The sequence below is a fragment of the Varanus komodoensis genome, unplaced genomic scaffold (genome assembly GCF_004798865.1).
Source record: "Varanus komodoensis strain SLA01 unplaced genomic scaffold, ASM479886v1 scaffold37, whole genome shotgun sequence".
Classification (NCBI taxonomy): Eukaryota; Metazoa; Chordata; class Lepidosauria; order Squamata; family Varanidae; genus Varanus; species Varanus komodoensis.
The window spans coordinates 3,631,417-3,654,229 of NW_025335889.1; the positions used below are offsets into that span (position 1 = coordinate 3,631,417).

The following is a 22,813-nucleotide window of genomic DNA, read 5'->3' on the forward strand; positions in this document are numbered from 1 at the left end:
GACTCTCTCTGTCTGCCCTAACTCCAAAGTCTTGATATTGGCCATCCAGTAGCAATCTTTATGTTGCCCATTTATTCTGCTTTTATTTTCTTTACCAATGCTCAAATATCCAATTTCTTGACATGTTGAATCTTGGATAAAAATATCTCACTCAAACTGAACCAGAACAGCAAATATACCCAATTTGTGTCATATTCTGAATACAAAATTTGGATTAAAAATGAAAAACCATTAACACACTGCTCGTGTGCTGGCATCTGCTTGAGCTTCAGTTTTTCTTGTTGCATTTCAGAACATGTTGCCCAGCTAATTCCTGAGGCAGGGAGCCTCCTTCACTCCCGAGTGATGCAGTACAGAGAGCTCCTGGATTCCTTGCCCATGGATGCCTACACCCACGGATGCATTCTCCACCCAGAACTCACCATGGACTCCATGATTCCAAAGTATGCTACAGCTGAGATCCGCAGTAAGTGGCCATTTCAGCAGGGCTGCCTAGTTAACTGTGTGGATGTTGATTGGTTAAAAAAAGTTTTAACTGTTACAAGATTTTGCAGGATTCCCATACCCAATATCATAAAATGCCTAGGAAATGATCAGCATAATAGTTGTGTTTGCATGACCCACTACCACTGATGTGCCTCAGAGATGATCCAGTACGTTGTGGGTAGCAGGGTCCCTTCCCGCCATCAGTTCTTCCACAAGTATCCCAGGGACACCACAGGCTCTTCCCACCAGGCCTGTCACTGCAACCCATTTTGGGGTCATCATGGCTTGGACTTCCCTTCAAGATCTTCGCCCTGAGCTGAAGAAAGGCAGCTGGTTCCATTTTTCCAGCCAAATGCAGTCCATCCAAGGGGCTGCAGTGGTAACTTGGAGGGGCTTTCCATAGCTGTCCCTCTTAAAAAGGGGGGGGGGATTGTTATTAGTTTGGGAACCCGATGACAGCAGCAGCCACGTCTACCTGGCAGCAGCTGGCAAAGGCTTTTCCCCTCCTCCTCTCCAAACAAACAGCTTCAGGATTGCCGTGGCTTGTCTGCTTCTTTAAGCAATCTTGTCCAGAGGGTGGAAGCTGGCTGGATCCCAGCAGAGGGTTAGACCAGCCTGCCTTGATTCATGCAGCTGAGGTTACAGAGGCAGGGCAAGTTGGCACCCAGCTCTTTACTTGACCTACAAGCATTCATGAAACACTGAAATGCCAAATATAACTCTGCCACAAGGGCATCTCTTAAAATGCCGTTTTGCTCTGAACAGTGACTTTGCCACAATTGTACTGCTGGGTCTTGTACGTCGCTGTCTCTGGATAACTCTGGATTTAGCTGCTCAATTCATAACTGTAAAAATGTCCCTACACTTGGTTTAGTATCTGAAAATCAGGCAATGTATGCTTAATGCTGAAACAAGAGGATTCACACAGGAGTGTCTTTTCCACCAATTGTCACCCCAGTTTGCTGCTGATTGTAGTTTCTGCTTATGTAACCCTATGAGAACAGACCACACATCCTGAAGCCTCCAGGAATGCAGACAATAATAAACCATGAAGCCTAGATAGAACCTCAGTGTTCAGAATCAGTATACTGATGATTACCCACAGCAGTGGAGAAAAGCTATTGCACTGATGTGCTGAAGGTGCCTGATTGGCCAGTGTGGGAAACAAGACTTTGGACCAGATGGACATTTAATTTGGCAGTCTTCTCCTTTTCTTCTTGGGCGGTTATCATTCGGAAACCACTTCTGCAAATGAGGAATTTTCATGGCACTAGGCTATGCTCATCAGGGTGCCCCATCTCATTGTCATGGCCTGTTGCGGTCAGAGAATCAGTTTAGTCCTCTGTTTAGCAGAACATTTCATCTTTCAAACCACTTTGGCAGATGGTACTAATATCCACAGTACAGCTGGGACTAAAATTGATGTGCAAGATTTGGTTTGCTGGAGATTTACAAATGGTCCCAAGAGTTGCTACATTTCTTTGGCTAAAAGCAAGTGTGCTATTTATTTCACTAGAGATGGAGCCAAAAATATCTTTAAAGGCCTGTTTGTGAGGAAGAAGCTAAATTAATTTTATTAGTTGTGGCAAAATTGTTGTCCAAGAATGCATGAGTGCAGAACCTCAGGCTGGGGAGGCAAATCTGCCCGCCCTGAGGTCCCAGGTTGTGCAGTTTCCCCCCATTCCCAAAGGCTGAAATGCAACTCCTAGGGCTTGGTTCAGGTGCAGAAAACAGTAAAATGGCCACAGTGAGTGAGCATAACTAGGCACAAGGAACAAATAGCCTGTCAGAGGCATTAATGGGAAATTAAGATGGCGGAAGCTCCCCTTCATCATGAAGCAATCTCAGGTACCAGTAAGACAATATGAAAATATTTGCCAATAAGAATGGGGAGTGATAGGGTGCTTCAGCAGGATCCAAAGAAGGCGACCAGGGACACATTGTAACTGTAAGCACCATTTTGCCTACCCTGACCTAATCCATGGCAGTTGGGATGTTAAGCTAAAATATGCTGGCATTTTGTATATGTTTAGTCCCATCCCTCTTGTCTTTGGGCCCATGCCCCCAAGAGCTTCTCCAAAATGGAAATGGTTTTGATTCTCACCCCTGCAACACTGCTTCATCGTTTCAAGAACCATACAGTATACAGATTTCTCTGAAGTCTCTCCCCCACTAGGACTTGTCAAGTGGTATTCTGGAGACTCTGAGTGCTTTTACATTGTCAGTTGATCTGGGAAACAAGATGCCACAACTTCTCTTCCCCAAAATCCTGCTGTTGGTTTTGTCCGCTACAGAAGGCTGTGGGGCAGGTGTCAAGGGGAGCATGGAGGCAGTTGGTGGGGGCGGGGGGGACTACAGCTGCTTTTTCCCTTTCAGCCAAGAATTTAGAGGTAAAAGTAGAATCTCCTGGCTGTGATCTGGCAATCTGACTTCTGATGAAGTGCAGAAAGGTAGATGCGTCCTGGTGATTTTTCTTAAGGGCAGTGGTCCAGCACTCCCCATGCAATGAGGCAGTCTTTTCTCCCTCCCACGAAGACTAATGGCTCCTGGCCCAGAAGTAATATTCAGGACTATCGTGCTTTGAGTAAAGTGTGATTGGAGCATGCATTCAGTGACAAAGGATGACACTAGAAGAGTCCTTTGTGTGCGCCGGAAAACAGAGAGAAAGAAAACCCTGGCACCCAGATGCTCTTTCTATCCTTTGCCTAAATTTTCTTTTCCACTATGTATGAATACGTTAATTACCATCAACTTCTTGGAGAAGCCCTCATTGTAGCTTACAACCCTTCATCACATTCAGGTGAACATCTGTGGGTGGAGGGTTAGATAATGACATTGCACCAACATAGGGCACCTTTTCAGAATGATCAGTTGCAGCAACGAGGCATATTGAAGCTCTCTGGCAAATGATACTCATGGCAGGATGCCATTCCGGGTCAGGGCTGGCATCACTTGCACAAAGATCACTGAAGTTTAAAGGCTGCCAAAGCCAGTGGGGTAGAACAGGAAGGGAAGAGACAGATGGTTCATGCAAGACCAGTTCAGCTAAGATTAAAGGAATTTATGTTCATTTCCCAACACATTGCTCTGACTTTCTCTTTCCTTGTGTTATATATTTATCTTTCTTCTCTAGCCCAGCTACTGAGTGTCTCAATTAAACACCTATTCCACCTTGACTGGCAACTTGAATATATGGACCTCATTTTCCTATATATTTGGTCATATGAGGTGTGGAATCCTGTGATGCATCGCAGGGACTAACTGGATGTTACTCAAGAGATCTGTAGCTGTATCCCCCAGAAGTAACTGTGGAGAGTGAGCCCAGTGGTGGAGTGCATGTTTTGCATGCAGAGGTCCCAGACTGAATCCCTAGCATCTCCAAATGGGGCTGATGAGGTCTTCTCTCTGAAATCCTTGAGAACTGTGGCCAGTTAGCATTGATGATACCAAGCTAGAGAGACAAATGACCTAGCTTGTTGCAAAGCAGCTTCCTATGTTGTTAATGTAATTTCATCTTCTAAAACCAGGGATGGGGCTTTTCCAGCTGGATTCAGATGATAACCCACATTCGGGGACTCTGAAGGTGAGCTAGACCAAAATGAGGAAGCATTGGAGTGTGTTACTGAAATGTCAAGATTAACAAGCAAGTTAAGCCAAGCAACTGGTCAGTACCAGATGGGGAGGAGACTGTAGAACAAGAGGGGTCGGGGGAATGAACTCATCAACCAAATGGTTCGTTGTCGAGTCGAATGAGCAGATCAGTTAAGTCATGTCCAGTTTTTCCTTCATCTGGCCCAGAAGCATCATGAATCTCCCTGAGGGTGGCAACCCCCTTTTGGGGAAAAAGAGAGGATTCACTTTGGAATCCTCACATGGGCAAGAGCTATCAACTCCACCCATCAGCAAGATCACTACTTTGATAGATGCTACTTGCTAACAGCTCTATTATTGCTCACTGTACATTGCAAAGCCAGCTTAGCTAAGTGATGAATGTTGCTTTAGAATCTTTTCCCCTTGGTCTGTTGAAAAGGGAAAAGAGGAATTCAACAATTATGTTGCCTAAACCTCACGGAGATGGCAAATTCTAGTGAACAACCAACAAACCATGGGTTCTCTGCATTGTTTGTGGTTAACAGTACACAGTTTCTTAGCACAGCTGGGTTCAGACAACATGATAACTCATGTTTCAACAACAACCTATGATTCAACAGCTTCCACTCAGCCCTATAGTGTGGATTATCATGTTCTGTGAACCCATTCTCTGAGTTGCATCCAGATTATAACATGGAGAGGAATATTTAATCCTTCCCCTTTGCATCAATATCCCATTCCAAATTGGGGGCTCCATTCCCATTCTAAATTACCTTTAGAAGAAGAAAATTATGCTAGAAGGGCTAGTCATGGGTCTCCCACAGAAGATGACATTTGGGCCCTACCTTAAAAGCCAATTCAAGTAACAGTTTTGGGGGGCTTCCCATCTCTATCCCACCCCTCATCCTCGAGTTGAAAATGTGTCTGGCAAAGCAAACAGCTTGTATGAATCTGATCTCAGCCCTTCACTATCAGCTGGCATGATAACTGGTAAGGTGTCCAGTGCTCCACCCTGTCTAGTTTTCTGGGGTCAGTCCCAGCTGTTGGAGCCTGAGGATTTGGGCAAGGGAATGGCATTGGTTCCACTGACTGCTTGCCTTTTCACCCTTGCCCATCATGGCTGAATCAAGCCAGCTGAGAAGGGGTGACTGAATTTACCTGTGAGTGCTAAATGTCCCTCTGCATGGGACAGCTATGCATGGTGCCCGTAAAAAGGCAGCGGTGCGACCGCTCTTGACAAAGCCTTCACTGGATCCAGAGAATTATAGCGACTCCTGCCCAGTCACAAACACCCCCTGCCTGGGCAAGGCACTCGAAAGGGGAGTAGTGGACCAGAGGCAGGTGTTCTTGTAGGATGACCTGAATCCTGTGCATGACCTAGGCCAGTGCTTAGAGGCAGCAATGAGTTGGATAAGGGCCCGTTAGTTGAATTTCCGCAAGACAGGGATACTGGCTGTGTTTGCATCATACAACAACCCATCTGGTGACTTACTTGAAGGCAACGATTCATAGATTGTTGTACCTGTGATGCTTGGCATGTTGTCCCAACCTGAGTGACCAACCCCATTGTGCGTGCAGGGAACTGGCTACCAGAACACTTGACAAAAGCAGCAAACCCTCTTGCTGTTCTTGCTAAGTGACTCCTGGGTGTCTGTCAGTGCCAGGCACCCCAAAAATGCCCAAATAATATTTGGGAGTGGCAAGCAAAGCTTTCCTACTCCCAAAGTAATCCTGAGCTGTTCTGGGCTTACCCAGCTTTCTCCTTTAGCCTTATTGTTTTTATGATCATGTAAACTGACTTTCAAACCAATGTTTGCAGTCCCTATTTTGACAGCTATTATAGTCCTTTCAAACTGCCCTAGCAGCACCTTGGAGGGTCTGCTGTGGTTGTCAAGGGGAGGATGGGGCTGAACAAGCCACAATAAGCTCAATCGTGGCTTATTGCCAGATTAGCTTGGTGTGACTTGTGAACATGCCCACTGTGGGTGAATGATACCCAGGCCCAGAAATTATGGCATTTACTTGAATGGGCTTGCTCGACCCTTGGAAGAATGTATGTACACAATTTAGGAGGTGCACCTAGATTCATCATTGTCATTAGAAGCCCAAGTGACTTCCGTGGCACAGAACACCTTTTACCAACTGTGGCTTGTGTGTCAACTTGTGCCCATTCTGGGACAGAGATAACTTAGCCACCTGTTCCAATCATTGGTAACCTGCAGACTGGATACTGTATTTCTTTCTCTTTGAGGTTGCCCTTGAAGCTGATTAGGATAGTAAAGAATGGTACACCAAGGCTTCTGAATGGAGTTTCATGCCAGGTGCATGGAATACCTGTGCTGGAGGAGCTGCACTAGTGACTAGTTTTCTATAGAGCTGGGTTCAAAGTTATTGACAATTCTTAGGACCAGGTTACCTAAAAGACCATCTTTCCCTATAAAGAGCCATTGAACCACTGCAGTCTTCAAGGGAGGTTTGTCAAATCCTACCAGGTTGCATCTTGCAGTACCACTGCAACAGACCTTCTCTGTGTTGGCTCCCTCTCTCTGAAATGACCTCCGCTCTAGGGTTGTGTGCTTTTGACCATTATTAAAAATGTACTTGTTTACCTTGGCTTTTCCCAAGCATTAAGTTGCCCACATGTTGTGCTTTTATAATGATGCATTGTTTTATAAATGGTTGTAAATTTCTTCAGGAGTTTTTTTAAACTGGGAAATGTTATCTGAATATTTTAAAATAAAAAATACATATCTGGATTGCAACATGAGAAAGCAGTTAAACCTTTATAAGGATTTGCATTCTGTACACTTCATGGGCAACTGCTTGTGGAAAGAAGCTTTTTTTAGTAAATATTCTCACTTGGTGACAAATAGATTACATGACTCATTTGTCACCGTAAGAATGTGCAATTTGGCATGTTACCACAAATCTGTGCTGGCACAGAAAACTGTTAATGGTGAGGCATTCAAACTGTCTCCATGGGGAAAAAGCAAAGAAACAAAAGGATACCAAAGTATGGTGATCGTACGAGGAACTCTCTCATGTGACCAGAAGTATCCAAAAGGGCTTGGGCTGGATCAAAGGATGCTTGTGCCTTTAAAAAGAGTAAGGGTAAGTTCAGCAAATGAGACTGGCTGAGCATTGTGGCACAAGAGCATAATAGCTGCAAATTTGCAGTTATTAAAGATGAACAAACAGAAAGCTGCCTTAGACTGGGGCATCCTTGCAAATCAGTGTTGTTTCTTCACACCCCTCTTTTAAGATGAGCTCAAGAGATCAATGATATTATGGACTATTAGATGGGAGTTGGAATTAAAGTTTCATGTCAGAAGTGGATTATTCTACATTTCTCTAGGGCAGCGTTCCCTAATTGTGCATCCCTAGTCATTGTTGGACTGCAGTTTCCATCTTCTCCAGCCAGGATGGCCATTATACAGTATGTGATACAGTCCTACAGCATCTGCATCTCTGTGGTTGGGAAAGGGTGATTCAGAACAGGGTTCTCCATCCTGGTGGCCTCCAGCTGAATGGGGTCCATGACCCCCAGCAAGCGTGGCTGAGGGACTGTCATCCAACACATCTGGAGGGTTTCAGATTGGGAGAAGCTGAGGTGCTATAGCGGCCTTAATCACTCAGGTTACATTGAGAAATAAAGGGGCACTAGGAGGCTTCCTGTTTTGCTGAGCCAATGATGCGGTGATAATTAAAAGTGATTACTTACTGGAGTTGGAATCCCAGGACAGGGAAATGATGAAAACCAGCCATTATTGGCTTTATTATTCAGTTTGGCTAGAAGCAAAGATTCCTGCAAATGTGTTTGTTCAACACTGGGGCTTGTCCTTTGTCTCAAACAGGGCATTCCCGCACAGGTGTGGGTAAAATACATGTTTCCTAATTGGAACTAGCTGCCAAGACCTTGTCATGCCAGCTCTTAGTCACCTGCACTAGCCCTCTGTGACTTTCTGGGCACGCTTCAAGCTCCTGGTTATCACTTAAAGCCTTTAATGAACTGAGCCCAACAGCTTTCCAGGATCTTTGTGCCCCAGAAGCCAGATGTTGCTCCGGAAAATCTCAGTGGTAGAAATGGCCTTCCTTCCTGGAGACAAGCTCACCGCAGTAATGGAGGGCGGTGTGGGTGGTCCGACCTGGAAGATAATACAAGAGGAGCCATGGCTGCCCTTTCTTCTGTTGCACCAAGAGACACTAGTTGGCAATCCAGTTTCGGACATAACCTGATGCGGACTGGGACACAGCAGGGATGAGGGTCTTCTTTCCAGCAGGCTAAATTCAGAAACCCCAAATTACCTACAGAGACCTCGGTTGGAGGGGCTTGCTGCCGTTCCCCTTAAGGAAGGGAAAAGGTTGTGCACAACTGAAGTGCAGGTTCCTTCACCTTCCCCAATCAGGAAGAGGCCAGAAAAATGAAGCTCCTTCAGAATTCAGCTGGTATCTTGAGCGATGGCTCCTTGCTGAGCTAGCTGAGTCTGTTTCAGTCCTCCCACACACTTCCCAATTAAGTACCAGCAAAGATGGGCTAACTCCACCCACTTTGGGTTATATGCCCCCTGCGCTGACATGTGGCCTCTGATGTGCTTGTTTGGACCCAATTAAGCTTGGACCAAAAGAGGTTCTCCACCAATCCCGCATAGTGACATAGATGTGGAAGAAGCCTCCAAGGTTATTTAACACACATGCCAGTGCAGGAAATCTGTTATTGCAGGACCACTCATTACTAGCCATCCAGCTTCTGCTTAATAGACAAGCAAAGCAATTCCACCTCCTTCTGAAGCAGGCTGTCTTCCTGTTGAATGGCTCCAGCATGATCCCTGTTGTCCAAAATGAATCTACACAGGAGGTCAGGCATTATGTCCCAGCTCTCCACTAAGTTCAGCTGTTGTTATGTACTGTCAAGTTGTCTCCAACTTATGGAGACCCTATAAATGAAAGCCTTCCAAAATGCCCTGTCCATGACATCTGTTCAGCTCTTCCAAGTTCAAGGATGTAGCTTCCTTTATGGATTCAGTCCATTTCATATTTGGTCTTCCCTTTCATGTTCTGCCTTTGATATTCTCTAACATGATTGTCTTCTCCAGTGACTCTTGTCTTCTCGTGATGTGTCCAAAGTATGACAGCCCAGTTTTGCCATTTTTGCTTCTAAGGAAAGCTCTGGCTACTAAGACCCACTTAAGTTCAGCCAGCAGGGGTGATGGCATGCTTAGAACATCTTTAGTTGTACATACCCTTCTGGAAAACTCTTCCTAGAGAAATTTGTCCTCAGAAAAATTGTGTCCCAGACACTCTTGCAACACCTTCCTGAAAATAAATGCTTTATTTTGTTTTCTGAAGGGCTGCAGACTGGGACTGAGGCTGTCTTCTTGGGGAACCATATGCCACAGGGGTAAGGCCTCAGGTATCATCTTCAGCTGCTAATTGTGCCCTCTGCAGCACTGTTAACTCAGGTGGACTTGGCCAAGATCACAGTCGGAAGTCTCTTCCGGAAGACACCTGCTATGGCTCTGGGCATTTGACTCCCCAAGAGAATGCTGCTCTTTCTGTTTAACTTGTCCTACATTGTTGATTTCTTGATTTCTTGGTTTGTTTATCAATAAGTATGTCTGATACTTAGAAGGGAGACACACTTTTAGATTAAAGTATCATCTCTGGCAAGGGCAGTGATCTGTTTGCGGAGGAAAAGGTGTGCCTGAGAGCTTACCACCCTCTATTTTCTTTCTTCATTTCACAGGACACTTAGTTAATGCCAGCACAGACCTGATGAAATTAGACCACGAAGAAGAGCCACAACTAACAGAGCCATACCTTTCCAAACAGAAGAAGCTCATGGTGAGAGACTCTTAGCACATGGCCGTGTGATGATGGGGAGGAAGTGAGGATTGACCCCACAGGATGTGGCTTTATCAGGACCACCCATGCCGCATGGGCTTTGGAGGGATATGGAAACCAGAGATGGTGATAGGCCTTCAGTGGGAACGGCTGTGCAGGACCTGAGTGTTGAAACAGACCAAGGTTTCCCAAAACAGGAAACTATTAGTCACTAGGGTCCGGTCCCCCTGTGACTACCTTGACCTACTACACAGGGCCTGTCATTCGGCAGCCACACAGCGCTGTGTCCTTCCTACCTGAATTCCCAAGGAGGTCATCCAAATTGCCTGAGCGAAAGAACCCTGATGAGGTTCTTTCATCAGGGGCGATGAGTGTGTTAAAGCTTATTTTCATTTTAATTCCTTTTAATTAATGTTTCTGTTTAATTTAAAAGTACATACAAATAGTAGCAAATGCAACACACGATCAGATGAGCGTGTCTGTGTTACAAGCAGTGAATGCCTTGGTTCAAAACCTGTGTCCTGAAGTTGCTATATTTCTGTCAGCCCAATGTAACTTTCTATGAGGTGCTATGCCATCAATGCTGATGGGTTTTTAAAAAACAAAATTAATAGTCAATATTGTTTTTTTGAGACATGTCCACCTGGCTCCTAGGCATTTCCAAGGCTGCGCCCCCTACTCCTGAGGGAAGGGCCAGTGAAGGAAGCAGCTGGTGGGAAGCGTGGACAGAAATGAATTATCTGGGGTCTGGAAAGGGAATGTGGCCCCTGGAAAAACCTGAGGGTAGGATGAAATTAAGCAGGTGGTTCCATTTTTATTGATTTATGGAATGTACAATACAATCCAGAACCTACAATAGGATTAACACCATTAATTCAGTGTGTATGGCTGTAGATTGGTTTATTTTCCAACGGGTCAATGTTCCTTGATAGAAAAAATGTTCCTCACCCTGTCCTAGAAAAAGTCCATCTTGGCTGGTCTAGTAGTATCTGAACTGGGTGGATTGACCAGATGCAAAGGTGTAAAGGGCCACTTTTAATATGAACATGTGCAATTTGTGACAAAAGCAAGTGGTTTGGTAGGTGCAGTTTGTCATGCAAGAGTGGAGAAAGTGTACTTTCTGAAATCCCCACTGAAACAGAGCTGTTACAAGGCACAAGAGTCATGTCCCCCTCTAGCAATCCCATACATGGGGGGGAAGCTTGCAAATGATGTTTTAAAATTGCTTTTATCCAAACCACCCTGAATATCTTGGTCTGCTGGGCACCTCTACTCATTACAAACTAGTCAAAATAACGATGAAACACTTGTGTTAAAACACACACACACCAGCCTCACGGTAGTCTAACCATGGGTTTGCGAGGAAGTTCTTTGCAAAATGTATTCTTCTGATTTCATAATGAAGCTTTGTTGCTTTCATTTAGGCCAAGATCCTGGAGCATGACAATGTAAACTACCTGAAGAAAATCCTGGGTGACCTGGGAATGGTGCTAGATCAGATTGAGGCTGAATTGGAGAAAAGAAAAATTGAATATCAAGGTAAGCATCATGGAAATGATTTTCTAGGTCTGCTAAGCAGGGTTGCCAAGAAGCAACCCTTATATAGAAGTGTTCATAGCCTTCAAATATAGGCCTGGGTTTAAGTATAAATATCATTTTAGATCCATTGTCAACAGACAATAGCTGTACCTTCAAATGTTCCCAAGCACCAGGAGGGGATGTAGCCTTGGCAAGTTCCGCTGGCCTTTTCGCCTTCTCCTCTCCCCTGCCTGCTCCGGGTTAAAATCACAAGACAGACACAGACGGTATTGAGGATTTGCTGCACTATTTATACTCTGTGCTTTCTGCAGCATTGTAAGATTGCATCTTTGATAGTTGTTACAGTACAAACACATCTATTTGCTGACTTCATTCCTAAATATCCAGTAGCAATATAATCTGAGAACTTTGCAAATACACATTTTTCCTAACATACTTGATAGCAGTCCTCTATTTCTTTAAAAATATCAGATGTACACTGTTGACCCTCTGGTCATGTAAGTACTTTTCCCTTTCCTAAAAACTTATTCTCACAAATCAATTCTAAATTGTTGCAATAGAGACAATTTGCCAAAACTATGATCTTTCATGGATTTTGATATTTGTACGCCCAAACATGATCATGGTGATTTTGTATGTGCAGAGCTATCGGTTCCTTCCCTAGCTAGCAGATCGGCTACAGCTCCCCATGTGCCTTCAGAGTGCCCTGAGTCACCCTAAGTCCTGGTATCTAGCAAACAGAGGCACAAGGATAGTCAATCTGCATTAAGTGAGCACTTCTTCCCCCAACAAAAGTCTTTGAAGTATCTTCTCAGTTTGTCCTTTGATTTATCCATCAGGCAATGATTGCATTTCCACATCTTTGAATGTCCCGTTGGATTGTTCATGTGTGCCAAGATATACACTAGACAACGGGGAGGCGGGGAGAGAGATGATGATGATGATGATGATGATGATGATAACATTTCTGTGCCACCCCTTGCCGAAGCCTCGGGGCGGCTTACAACACAACAAAATGCAATACAATACAAAAATAACAATATAAAATTAAAATTAATAATATAAAATAAATAAAAAATATAAAAGATATAAAAGAAGTTATGAAAGAAATGTTATAAAAGAAGAGAAGTAAAGAAAAGAAGTCGCCCTGGCCAGAGATTGACATGAGTTTGCTGTTTAAGCCTCTCGCATTGTGTATGGCTCACATGGGTCTTAGCACTCTTGTTAAGGGTCCTCCAGCTATTCCTAGATATACTTGCAACTGTTCATGTCATGCTTCATTCCAACATATTCAGTGGACCAACTGAAGGTTCAGGGACAGAGAGAAAGCAGATTGAGAGAGCTACTCATACATACGAACTGCAGCTAATGGGCTCTGCTACTACTTGCGAGTCCTTCTGGACAGCGAATCCAGACCAAGTTCATCGCACTTGAGTATCATCGGTATCAATGTGAAAAGCTAGTCATGACTGCGACTTTGGCTTGCATCCAACCCAGGGACGTTCATAGAACTCCTCCTAATATAAAGGTTTGTCAGTGGTTGTTTAGTCAGGATTTATACTCACATGTACTGGATCTAATGCAATATTGTGTGAGGAGGCCTGCACACTCCATTCATCGCAGCGATAGCAGCAGGAAGACAGAGGTGCCTTGAGAAACAGGTATTTCCACTTGATAGGATTTAGAGAGATCATCGCTGCTTTGGGGCAGTGATGGTTTTGCTCCACCTGCTTGTCCTACTAATGCATGTGGACTAGCAGCCATTTGACCAGAGGCTGCTCCCCAGTGAGTGATTATAGGTGACCCACACTCTGTTATGCCCCATCATACACTGATCTTATTCAGCATGGGCAGACTTCTGGAGGGGAGGGGAGGGCCGCACTGATCCCGTGGAACTTTTGGGGAGCTACATGAGAGAGGGGACAGGACACATCCATTCAGGAACTGGATGGCTGTGGGGCAAGTTAAAGTGTCCTGTTGCCCTGCAGCAGTCGTGATCCAAATCACTGTTTCCACACTCCAGGCAGCAATCTTAACAAGGATCCAGGCTGATAGAAGGAGAACTCAACGTAGCTCTCCCCTGCCAGTGCTTCTGATCCGGATCCCTGTGTACTGCCTGCTTTAAGGACTAGTGAGCGAAACTTCATGTGGTCCCTAATCTGGAAGGGTAAAGAGAACAAGTGTTTAGCTCTGTCCTGCTTACTTTTGAGTTGTCTTACGTACAGCTACTTGCCCAGCCTACTGGTATGTGGACATGATGATCATGCCAACTTCTGAGGAATGTTATTTGGAAGTGCTGCTGACTGATTCAGTCCTGCTTCTTTCAGAACCATGTCTTTCAGAGGCTTGTCCTGCTTCTATTTATTGTTATTTTTATTTATTAAAACTACTGGTATAATGCATGATATCCTAAGGTGTCTAAACCATTTCCCTAAAATACATTTAATTGAATGCAAAGCCAGTGCAAGCATGTTATAAGGACATCAACACTGTTTCAAGAAAAAACAATAAAACCAGATCAGGGTGATTACTTGGCAGGGAAAGTCCAGGTTAGCAGATAAGAGGCCTTTAAGGCCTTCAGCAGTAGTTTCAGGAGATACGCAGAAGCTTGCCTTGCTTCGTTGCAAGTATCCACACAGCTCATGCTTACTTGTGAATAGGCATGCTTCCCACTATAAATTGGAATCAGAGCTTTGGATTTCCAGCCCATCCCATTTTTCCTCTGGCCCTACCCACCACTGGAACGTGGCTCTGAGAGTTTCCATCCCAGTCTAAATCATGCAAGTCTGCTGTTCACATCCTCAGGCTGCTCCTTGATTTCAAGGAAAAATACATACATACATACAGTACATACAATACATGGTCACTAGTAGAAGCCCAAGTGGCAAGGGACCATTCCTGGACTAGGATAGCCTAGCCTCCCTAACTCATGCTGCACTAACATACTGGATAGATTACTGCAATGTGCTTTATGTGGGGCTACCCTTGAAGACAGTCTGGAAGCTGCAGCTGGTTCCGATTGCTGCAACTATTGGCAGGGACAGCTAGAAGGGATCATATCAACCTGATTCTGAAATTGGGCTGGTTGCCCTTGAACTGGAGAGTCCAATTCATGGTCTTACATTTGACATATAAAGATTTAAGCTGCTTGGACAGAGACTTTAGGGAGTGCCTCTCCTATTATCAACCAACCCATGCCTCATGATCAGCAGGGAATAGTTTGCTCATTGTTCTGTCAACAAAAGCTAGAAAAGTTGGAAAATGGAGCGAGGTATTCTTGGTAGCTGCATTCAATATATGGTGAAATTAGGTTTGCCCCACAATCCAGTTGTTAAAACAAAGATCAAAGGCATTTAATTTTGGTCGGGCATTTGGACTCACATGTATAGTTGCCCAGGTGTGATCCTAGTGAGAGTGCATTAGTGTTGCTTTATTATATTGTGATGTTAATGTGTTCTGTTGTGAAGGTTGCTTCTATGTTTGCTATAACTGCTTTGGTGATCTGTGTTCCAGAACTGGAAGAAAGACAGGATACAACTACTGAATAAAGAAACATAGATGCATTTGGAAGGCCACCAGTTACCCTTCCCACTTTAGTTGGGGAGAAACTATTTGATCCTTGCTCCTTGCATACTTTCTTTTCTGCTGAAGATTTCCCACTCCCCTGGCCCCGGCCCCGGCCCCTCCAGCTGGTTTGAGTAAAGATATGGGTAGTTCTGCCCTTAAAGAAACTCCAAATGAAGATGAGCCAAATAGGCCTCTGTTCCCACTGTAGGGAATTCTTCAGATGCGACAGACATTTTCCAGAAAAAGCCATTGGCTATTCAAGATTACAAACATGACATTGCTAATAACAACACCTCTCAATGCTTTCAAGGTTTGGCCTGCACAAGGTCTTTCTCTGTGGTTTGAAAGTCAGCTGAGCTTGTACAGCTTGAACTGCTTCTCTTCTCACCCGGTGATGTAAAAATCCTTGGAGGAGAGTTACAAGAGTGCCAAGGTGGCAGACATCATGGGAAGAAGCAACCAGTAATTAATTATGGGTGTGATATGTTGCAATGTAGTAAGCAAAGGGGTGGGGTGGCAAGAGAGAGAATATCTATCGTGATCTCAAATGCATTTTGGGTTACAATATATTGTGTACAAAAGATACTCACAAGAATGGATAAGTTCCTCAGAGATCCGTGTTGTGAAGATCTTAGGTTGTATTACTCTTTTTGGAAGCTCTCCCTACAATTGCAGGCAGGGTTATATAGAGAAGCACAGCAAAGCTGCAGAGTTTGTTAATCCGAAGAAATGGTTGAGCTTTAAAGAAAAATAATAAAAGAACTGATAAAGAACATGCTTGAAATTATGTGATCATTGCCTAATGAAATCTCAGAAGCCAAACCACGTTTTCAGCCTTTTTGAGTGGCTGCAGTCTCCCAAAGGACTCCATGCTCTGTCAAGCTTCTTCCTATAACTAGCAAAAGCCATTATTCAGAACAGCAGTAATTGCAGGATAAATCATGCAGTGTAAAATGCCATGCAAATGTGTATAATCTCTTCTGCATAGCTGTGTGTGAGAGAGCCATACCTACCCCATACTCATCCATTTTTCTTAAAAAAAAAATACTGGCAGCAGAAAGGCGCACACACAGAAAAGCAAAATACTCTATGCATGCTGCTATGATCCATCCCAAAGACATCCATTTAAATAACAAAAGATTTATAAATTAAATTGGGAAAAAGAGTTCAATATTTTGCATAATTTAACTGGAAGTAAGGCTCTGGAAAAACAGCTATGCAACACAAAGCAGGGCAGCAGGATCCAAAAAAATCAGTTAGGCCGAGAGGTTAGCCCTGATACGACGTTAAGGCTCAAGAAGTGGGGAGTCTGCATGATAAGACAACACCGGCTGCTGCTCTTTGCTTTGGAGTGGAGCCAGACAAGTCACAGCCAAACTTCAGCTCTGCATTGCTGATCTGAACAGAAGCGGCTCAAGCTATACCAACCGAGATGACTTTCAGAGCCGCAGAGAAAGCCCTTGTGCAGGCCAAATCTTGAAAGCACTGACAGGCATGATTATTTGAAATGTCATGCTTGTAATCTTGAATCGCCACGGCCTCTTCTGGAAAATGTCTCTCCTCAGTGAGCAGAGGCGTATTTGGCTCACCTACATTTGCAGATTCTCTAAGGACAGATTACCTGTATGCTTTTCCAAAGCAGCTAGGGCTGGATAGAGGTGGCGAAAGTTAGCAGGGAAATAATGTGCAAGGTGCATGGATTGAAAAGCCTCTCCCCCTCATTGCTGGTCTTCCACTTCAAATTGCAGCTTCAGTGGCTACGTGGTGTGAAAAAGGGAGCTTTTCACTTCCTCTGTACAACTAAAGCAGAAATGGCAATGGGTGCCTCTCCATATGTATCTTTCGATCTATATTTTTCAACCATTTTGTGTCCTGCCTGTCTTCCAGTTGTGGAACAGAGGGCAACTACCACAAAACACCAAAGCAATGATAAAGTAAAAATAAATATCCTTAGAATCACAAAACATTAACATTGCAACACAATAAAATAACACTGATAAGCTGTCTCACTAGGATCACACCTGAACAACTGCATAGGAGATGCCTGACCAAATTAAGATGTTTTCTCCCAGTCCAGAAGTGCTTGCCTTTGCATGGTGACGGAGAAGAGGAAAATCTGACTAGCAACCAGTAGAAAGCCAGAATCCTAGTTTCAGATCTTCAGCTCAGAGGGGAGAACCCAACAAAACCCATCAGCAGAGCAGGGCCCACGTCTTTGTGTCTCTTTAGCTCAGCCTTAGCCAATCTTGTGCCCACCTGATGTTTCAGCCTTCAGCCTTCATCAGCCCCAGGTAGAATGGCCAACAGTTAGGAATGATGGGAGTTGTCCTGCAAAACATCTGGAAGGCACCAGTTCAGAAGGCTGGTTTTGCTTGATTGTGAAGAAAGATGGAGCAATTCTACTTGGTCTGTGAGCTCCTTGCCCTGTTACGTAATCACAAGTGTGATTCTGATCTGAAGATTAGCCTGCCAAAGCTAAGCAAATGGGTGCAGTCATTTTTGACTGTCTCTCACTACCACCAGCACATTTGATTAGGGAAGGCTAATCATAAGGTTATCCCATCCTGTTGGAACTGCACCAAAATGCCACCAAAATTTTAACTGTGGGTGACTTCACAGTATTTAAAGTCTCCCCTGGAAATTGCAGCCATGGGCTGATCATTCACAGTAGATTTGTCAGATTCTGCTGAGATCAGCAGGGGAAGAGGCTGAGCAATAGGGAAAGGTATTCTTATCAAGACTTTGTATTCTTGTTCTAACATTAGCTAATGCGATTCTCACACAAGGACACCATATTGGTCTCACCTGAAACATATTGGAAGATAACTTTAATTGCAGGTTAAGGTTCCAATCCTCCATCCTTTGTCAGCCTGAGACTGAAGCACTGACTTCCTTCTTCCTTTTCCCACAAGTCTTTGGTGGTTTACAGTTGTCAAACTGGGCAACGGTGACCAAGTTACCACTGACACCCTATTCCTAGAGAATCATGTAATCAACCCAAAAGGGAATGCAGTGAATTCTCAGGTAGACCACCTACTCAACCACAAATATCTAAAGGAACGCTTGCATCCATATATACCCTCCCGCCCCTTGAGATCAGCAACAGATGCCCTTCTCCGGGAACCCTCTGTGAATGATATTAGGAGGGTGAGTACTCGGAGGAGGGCCTTCTCTGCAGTGGCGCCCCACCTATGGAATGCGCTCCCCAGAGAGGTCTGCCTGGCGCCGTCGTTATTTGTTATTTGTTTTTCGGCGCCAGGCTAAGACCTTTTTATTTAAAACTTTATTTATTTATTTATTTATTTATTTATTTATTTTTATTAAAACATTTCTATGCCGCCCCTTGCCGAAGCCTCGGGGCGGCTCACAACATTGAATAAAATACACAATAAATTAAAACAGTAACAATTAAAATACATACAGTAGAATAAAATAAGCCGCCCTGGCCAAATAAAATTCAATAAAATTAACATTTAAAATGCTGCTTAAATTAACTTATTTTAATTGTTAAATTATTTGTATTTATAGGATTTTAATTTTTTAGCAGAGATGCACCGGAGGTTTTTAAATAATTTTTTTATTGTTATATTGTTATTTATTTAGGTATTTTGTTTCTGTTGTGAGCCACCCCAAGGCCTCGTTGCGATGGGGGCGGCGTAAAAACGTTTTGAATAAATAAATGAAATAAATGAATGAAAGCCAACGGAGGATCAACTTTTGGCTCCTGTTGGTATCCGCTCCCGAGCTTCTGCAAGGCATATTTAATGCATGGCTTCTATTGTGGCTTTGTTTTCCAGGGCAGAAGTGTGAACTCTGGCTTTGTGGGTGTGTTTTCACCCTGGCTGACATCTTGCTCGGAGCCACGCTGCACCGCCTCAAGTTTCTAGGACTTTCTAAGAAATACTGGGAAGATGGCAGCAGGCCCAACGTACAGAACTTCTTTGAAAGGATACAGAAACGCTTTGCCTTCAGGAAAGTTTTGGGAGACATACATACCACCCTCCTCTCGGCAGTGGTACCTAATGCCTTCAGGCTGGTCAAACGGAAACCTCCATCCTTCTTTGGAGCCTCCTTCCTCATGGGATCTCTAGGAGGGATGGGGTACTTTGCCTATTGGTATCTGAAGAAAAAATACATCTAATGCTGGCTGTTCTGGTGTTTAGTTTGGTGTTTCTGTGTGCTGTGTGAAAAACATGACGAATCTTCAGTAACTATAATGAAAATTGAAGCCAATATGAATATACTGTTAATGTAACATTCCATAGTTTAGAAGTAGAAACTTATACTGCAAGGAAGCAAATCAATGAAAATAGTCAACTTGTACAATGCCTTTTTTAGGTTAATGTATGCTAATACTGTAAGCAGCGGGTGTGTTTCATGCTTTACACAACCTCCGTAGAGCAAAACTGCCCTCTAGCACAGGACAGCACCACCAGAAGAGAGATGGCAACCCCGAGAACACAAAACTGAAAGGTGGGGTTCTCTTCTGTACCTTTTCATTTCTTCCAATGTTTGTTGGCCACATAGCACATTTTTTCATGAGTGCAAATAAGAGAGACTTCTTTCCGAAGAGTTGTCATGGTGTTGTGAGAAGGCAGAGGCAAAAGCAAAACAGAAATAGGGTGGGTATAGTCAGTTAAACTACAGTAGTTTGTGGAGTTCTAGCTTACGGTGGAAATAATTCATTTGTGCACCTGTGTCTCTCTTTGTATCATTATTTCCATTGGATCAAGTATTTTTATTGATCTTTGTGTAGAATGTATCCACTTTCTACTCCAATTTTTTAATTTTTTTTATTGTATTTTACAGCCAGCAGCAGATGGTTTTTTCTGACTGTAACCTTAATTTCACAGCTGGATTTCTGTCTTACTGGGGTAGTTGCCTCAAGCTGCTTTCATGAATTTGCCAAGCATCATTCACCAATGGAGCCTTTCTGGACTCTTAACGATATGATTGTTTTCAGAAGTTACAAGCCATTTCTAAAGGATTTCATTCTGGGTTTCCCCCTCACCCTTCTTTGAGGAGTCTTTTCTTTTTCCGGTCACTTTCTCGCTGTGTATTTTTCTTAGAAACACTTTGCACAGAAAATCACATTTCTCACTTTCTTGTGCCTTTTGCATGTTGGAAAGAGTAATGAGCATCACTGCAACTCATGCTTTAAGAACCTCTGAGAACCTAAATAAACCATATGTGAGAGGAGTTTTGGCTTTACCTTTCTACATGTGGGTAGCACCAGCTGACTCATTCCAAAAGTGAATTATGTATTCATAGACACATGTGCATTTTTCCAGGTGAGCACCAACACAGTAACTGATAACAAAGACAAGAATGCCTCTGAGTACATGCAGAGTGCTCCTCTATTATAAGAAGCTACACTATCTTAAATACTTGAGTGAGGAACACTGTCGAGCATTTGATTGTAAGGCACACTGGTGTCCAGGTGCCTCTCATACTGGAAAGTAATCACTCTGAAGGATTTTTAAAATTTAAAAGGAGTATATACCTGGATTTTAAAAAATCCAAAAGCTGTTTACAACAAATTATGAAACAATGTATTAGTATACAAGAAAACAACCTTTAGACAAATTGATGGATAGAAAACGCCATGGTCCAAAATGATGATTTTAATAATGTTTGCAAGCACTCAGTCAGTGCCTGATGTGTCACAGAGGTGAGGGCGCACTAGAGGGAGGGTGCCACCACCCCAGAGGTCTCTGCAGAATGCGACAAGACCTCCTCTCGAGACGGTAGTGGTCCAACAGCCTATATATGGAGAGAGACACTTTAAGGGGGTAGTGAAAATCTGAAAACCTAGATACCCGGTAAGGCCACTGAGCTCTATGAATACCATTGCTCAGCAGACCTTCCAGGTTTCTCAGTAGAGCTTGTGGGGAAGCAATTCTGAATCCAACACCTTACTCTATCATCATGGTTGTCTTTTGAGGCAAAACATAGTCACCACAAAAGACAAACTTCACCAATGTACTCTGCCAGGACAGTTTCTGTAAGTCTAATACAGTAAATGTCTAACAGAAGATGGTAATATTGTCCAAGCACCTCCTGAGTTGTTTCAGCAGAGGTGAGGCCTACTGTGGGCTACTGGCCGTGAGTCAGGATGGCTCTATGCTATGTGCAGCATTAGAACTGTTGCTGGGAAACACGGGGAGAGGGCAATGGCCTGCGTCTCCTGCTGGTGAGCTTCCCACATGCATCTCTTTGGCCCTCTTGGGAAACAGGTAAGGGCCAAGGCAGGACTTTGGTCCGATGCCGCAGGGTTCCCATATTTTTAAATTTCAGTAGTAGGGCAAATTGAAGCCCATCAGGCTTGTGTGGGATGTATTCTGAAAGGATTATCTCTGCTGGCTGCAGTAGTATTTGCCAAAATCAGGCAACCCGAAGCAGTGCCTGCACAGAACAGGTAAAGGCTGCCATTTGTGATGGATGCAATTTCTTACATCAAAGTGCTGCCGAGTCAAATAAGCTGAAATTTGCTCAGATCCCTCCCCTACAAAAATAGGGAAGGAATTTTGCACACGTGTGGAAGTATTAAGCAGCAAATTCACCAGTCCATTATTTTCATGCATGGTGTCAAAAAGTATTTCAGAAGTCAGTCAAGAGGTATCCAATCTTTTGGTTTTCCTGAGTTCTGTCAAATTTCACAATGCATGCTTCACTAAGCTTAATCACCTGGAAGCAGTATCCCAGACTTCTTGAACCTGATGCTCTCCATATATTTTAGACCTTCCCGGGTACCTGGGCACAGGAGAAGCTGTGCTATATCCCATGGAGAGTGGGCAGGAGACAACAGGATGGCGTTCGATGTGGATAAGGGCAAGGTCTTGCACTTGGGGCATAGGAATAGCTGTCATAAGTACAGGTTAGGTGACAAGGAGCTGGAGAGCAGCACTTGTGAATGGGACCTCGGGGTACTGGTTGACTGCAGGCTAAACATGAGTCAGCAGTGTGATGTGGTGGTCAAGAGGGCGAACGCCACCCTTGGTTGCATAGCCAGAAGTGTGGCTTCTAGATTGAGAGAGGTATTACTACCACTTTATACGACTCTGGTGTGCCAGCAACTGGAGTATTGTGCTCAGTTGTGGGCCCCTCATTACAGAAAGGATATAGCCAGGTTAGAGTCAGTGCAGCGTAGGCCCACAAGGTTGGTGGCCGGTTTGCAGGGGCTGGGGTATGAGGCGAGACTGAGGCAACTGGGTCTCTTCAGCCTGGAGAAGAGGAGACTCAGAGGGGATATGTTGGCGACATACAAGTATGTGAGAGGATGTCACATGGAGATGGGTAGAGACCTGTTCTCCCCTGCAGAGGAAGGCAGGATGCGCTCCCAACGGAGCAAAGCTCAGGGAGCCAAGGTTTCGTTTGGATGCCAGGAGGCACTTCCTGACAGTCAGGACCCCGAGGGTGTGGAATGGGCTTCCACGAGAGGTCGTTGAGGCCCCATTGGTGCGGGTGTTCAAGGATAGGCTGTACATGCACATGGTGGGCATGTCGTGAGCAGAGCCGGCTGGAGCCGGGGTCAGACTAGATGGCCCAGGAGACCCCTTCTGACTCACTTTGTTTCTATGTTTCTATGGAGAGAAATGACAACTGTAGAGAATGTTAGGAAGCCCAAGCAGAATCAAAACACACTGCAGGGAGAAGTCTAGGGTATTCATGTAGATGCACATATCCTGAATTATCCTCCTTAAAGCATACCATTTGCTAATGCATAATTCCTCTTCTCCTGAGTTGGCACTGGTTTGTCAAACTCCCTTCTCCTTCGACTGCCATCCTA

The 22,813-nt window shown here is 44.2% G+C and overlaps 1 protein-coding gene across 1 annotated transcript in view; it reads left to right on the top strand.

Moving 5' to 3' along the window:
* GDAP1L1 (ganglioside induced differentiation associated protein 1 like 1) overlaps positions 1-19,194 on the top strand; it is a 39,333-nt gene extending 20,139 nt beyond the window's left edge. Inside the window, exons 3-6 of the mRNA XM_044440267.1 lie at positions 293-466; positions 9,821-9,918; positions 11,343-11,457; positions 18,822-19,194. Of these exons, the coding sequence (XP_044296202.1) occupies positions 293-466; positions 9,821-9,918; positions 11,343-11,457; positions 18,822-19,165 (731 nt within the window). The 3' untranslated portion in view covers positions 19,166-19,194. The remainder of the gene's footprint in view (positions 1-292; positions 467-9,820; positions 9,919-11,342; positions 11,458-18,821) is intronic.
* The last annotated feature ends 3,619 nt before the right edge of the window (positions 19,195-22,813 follow it).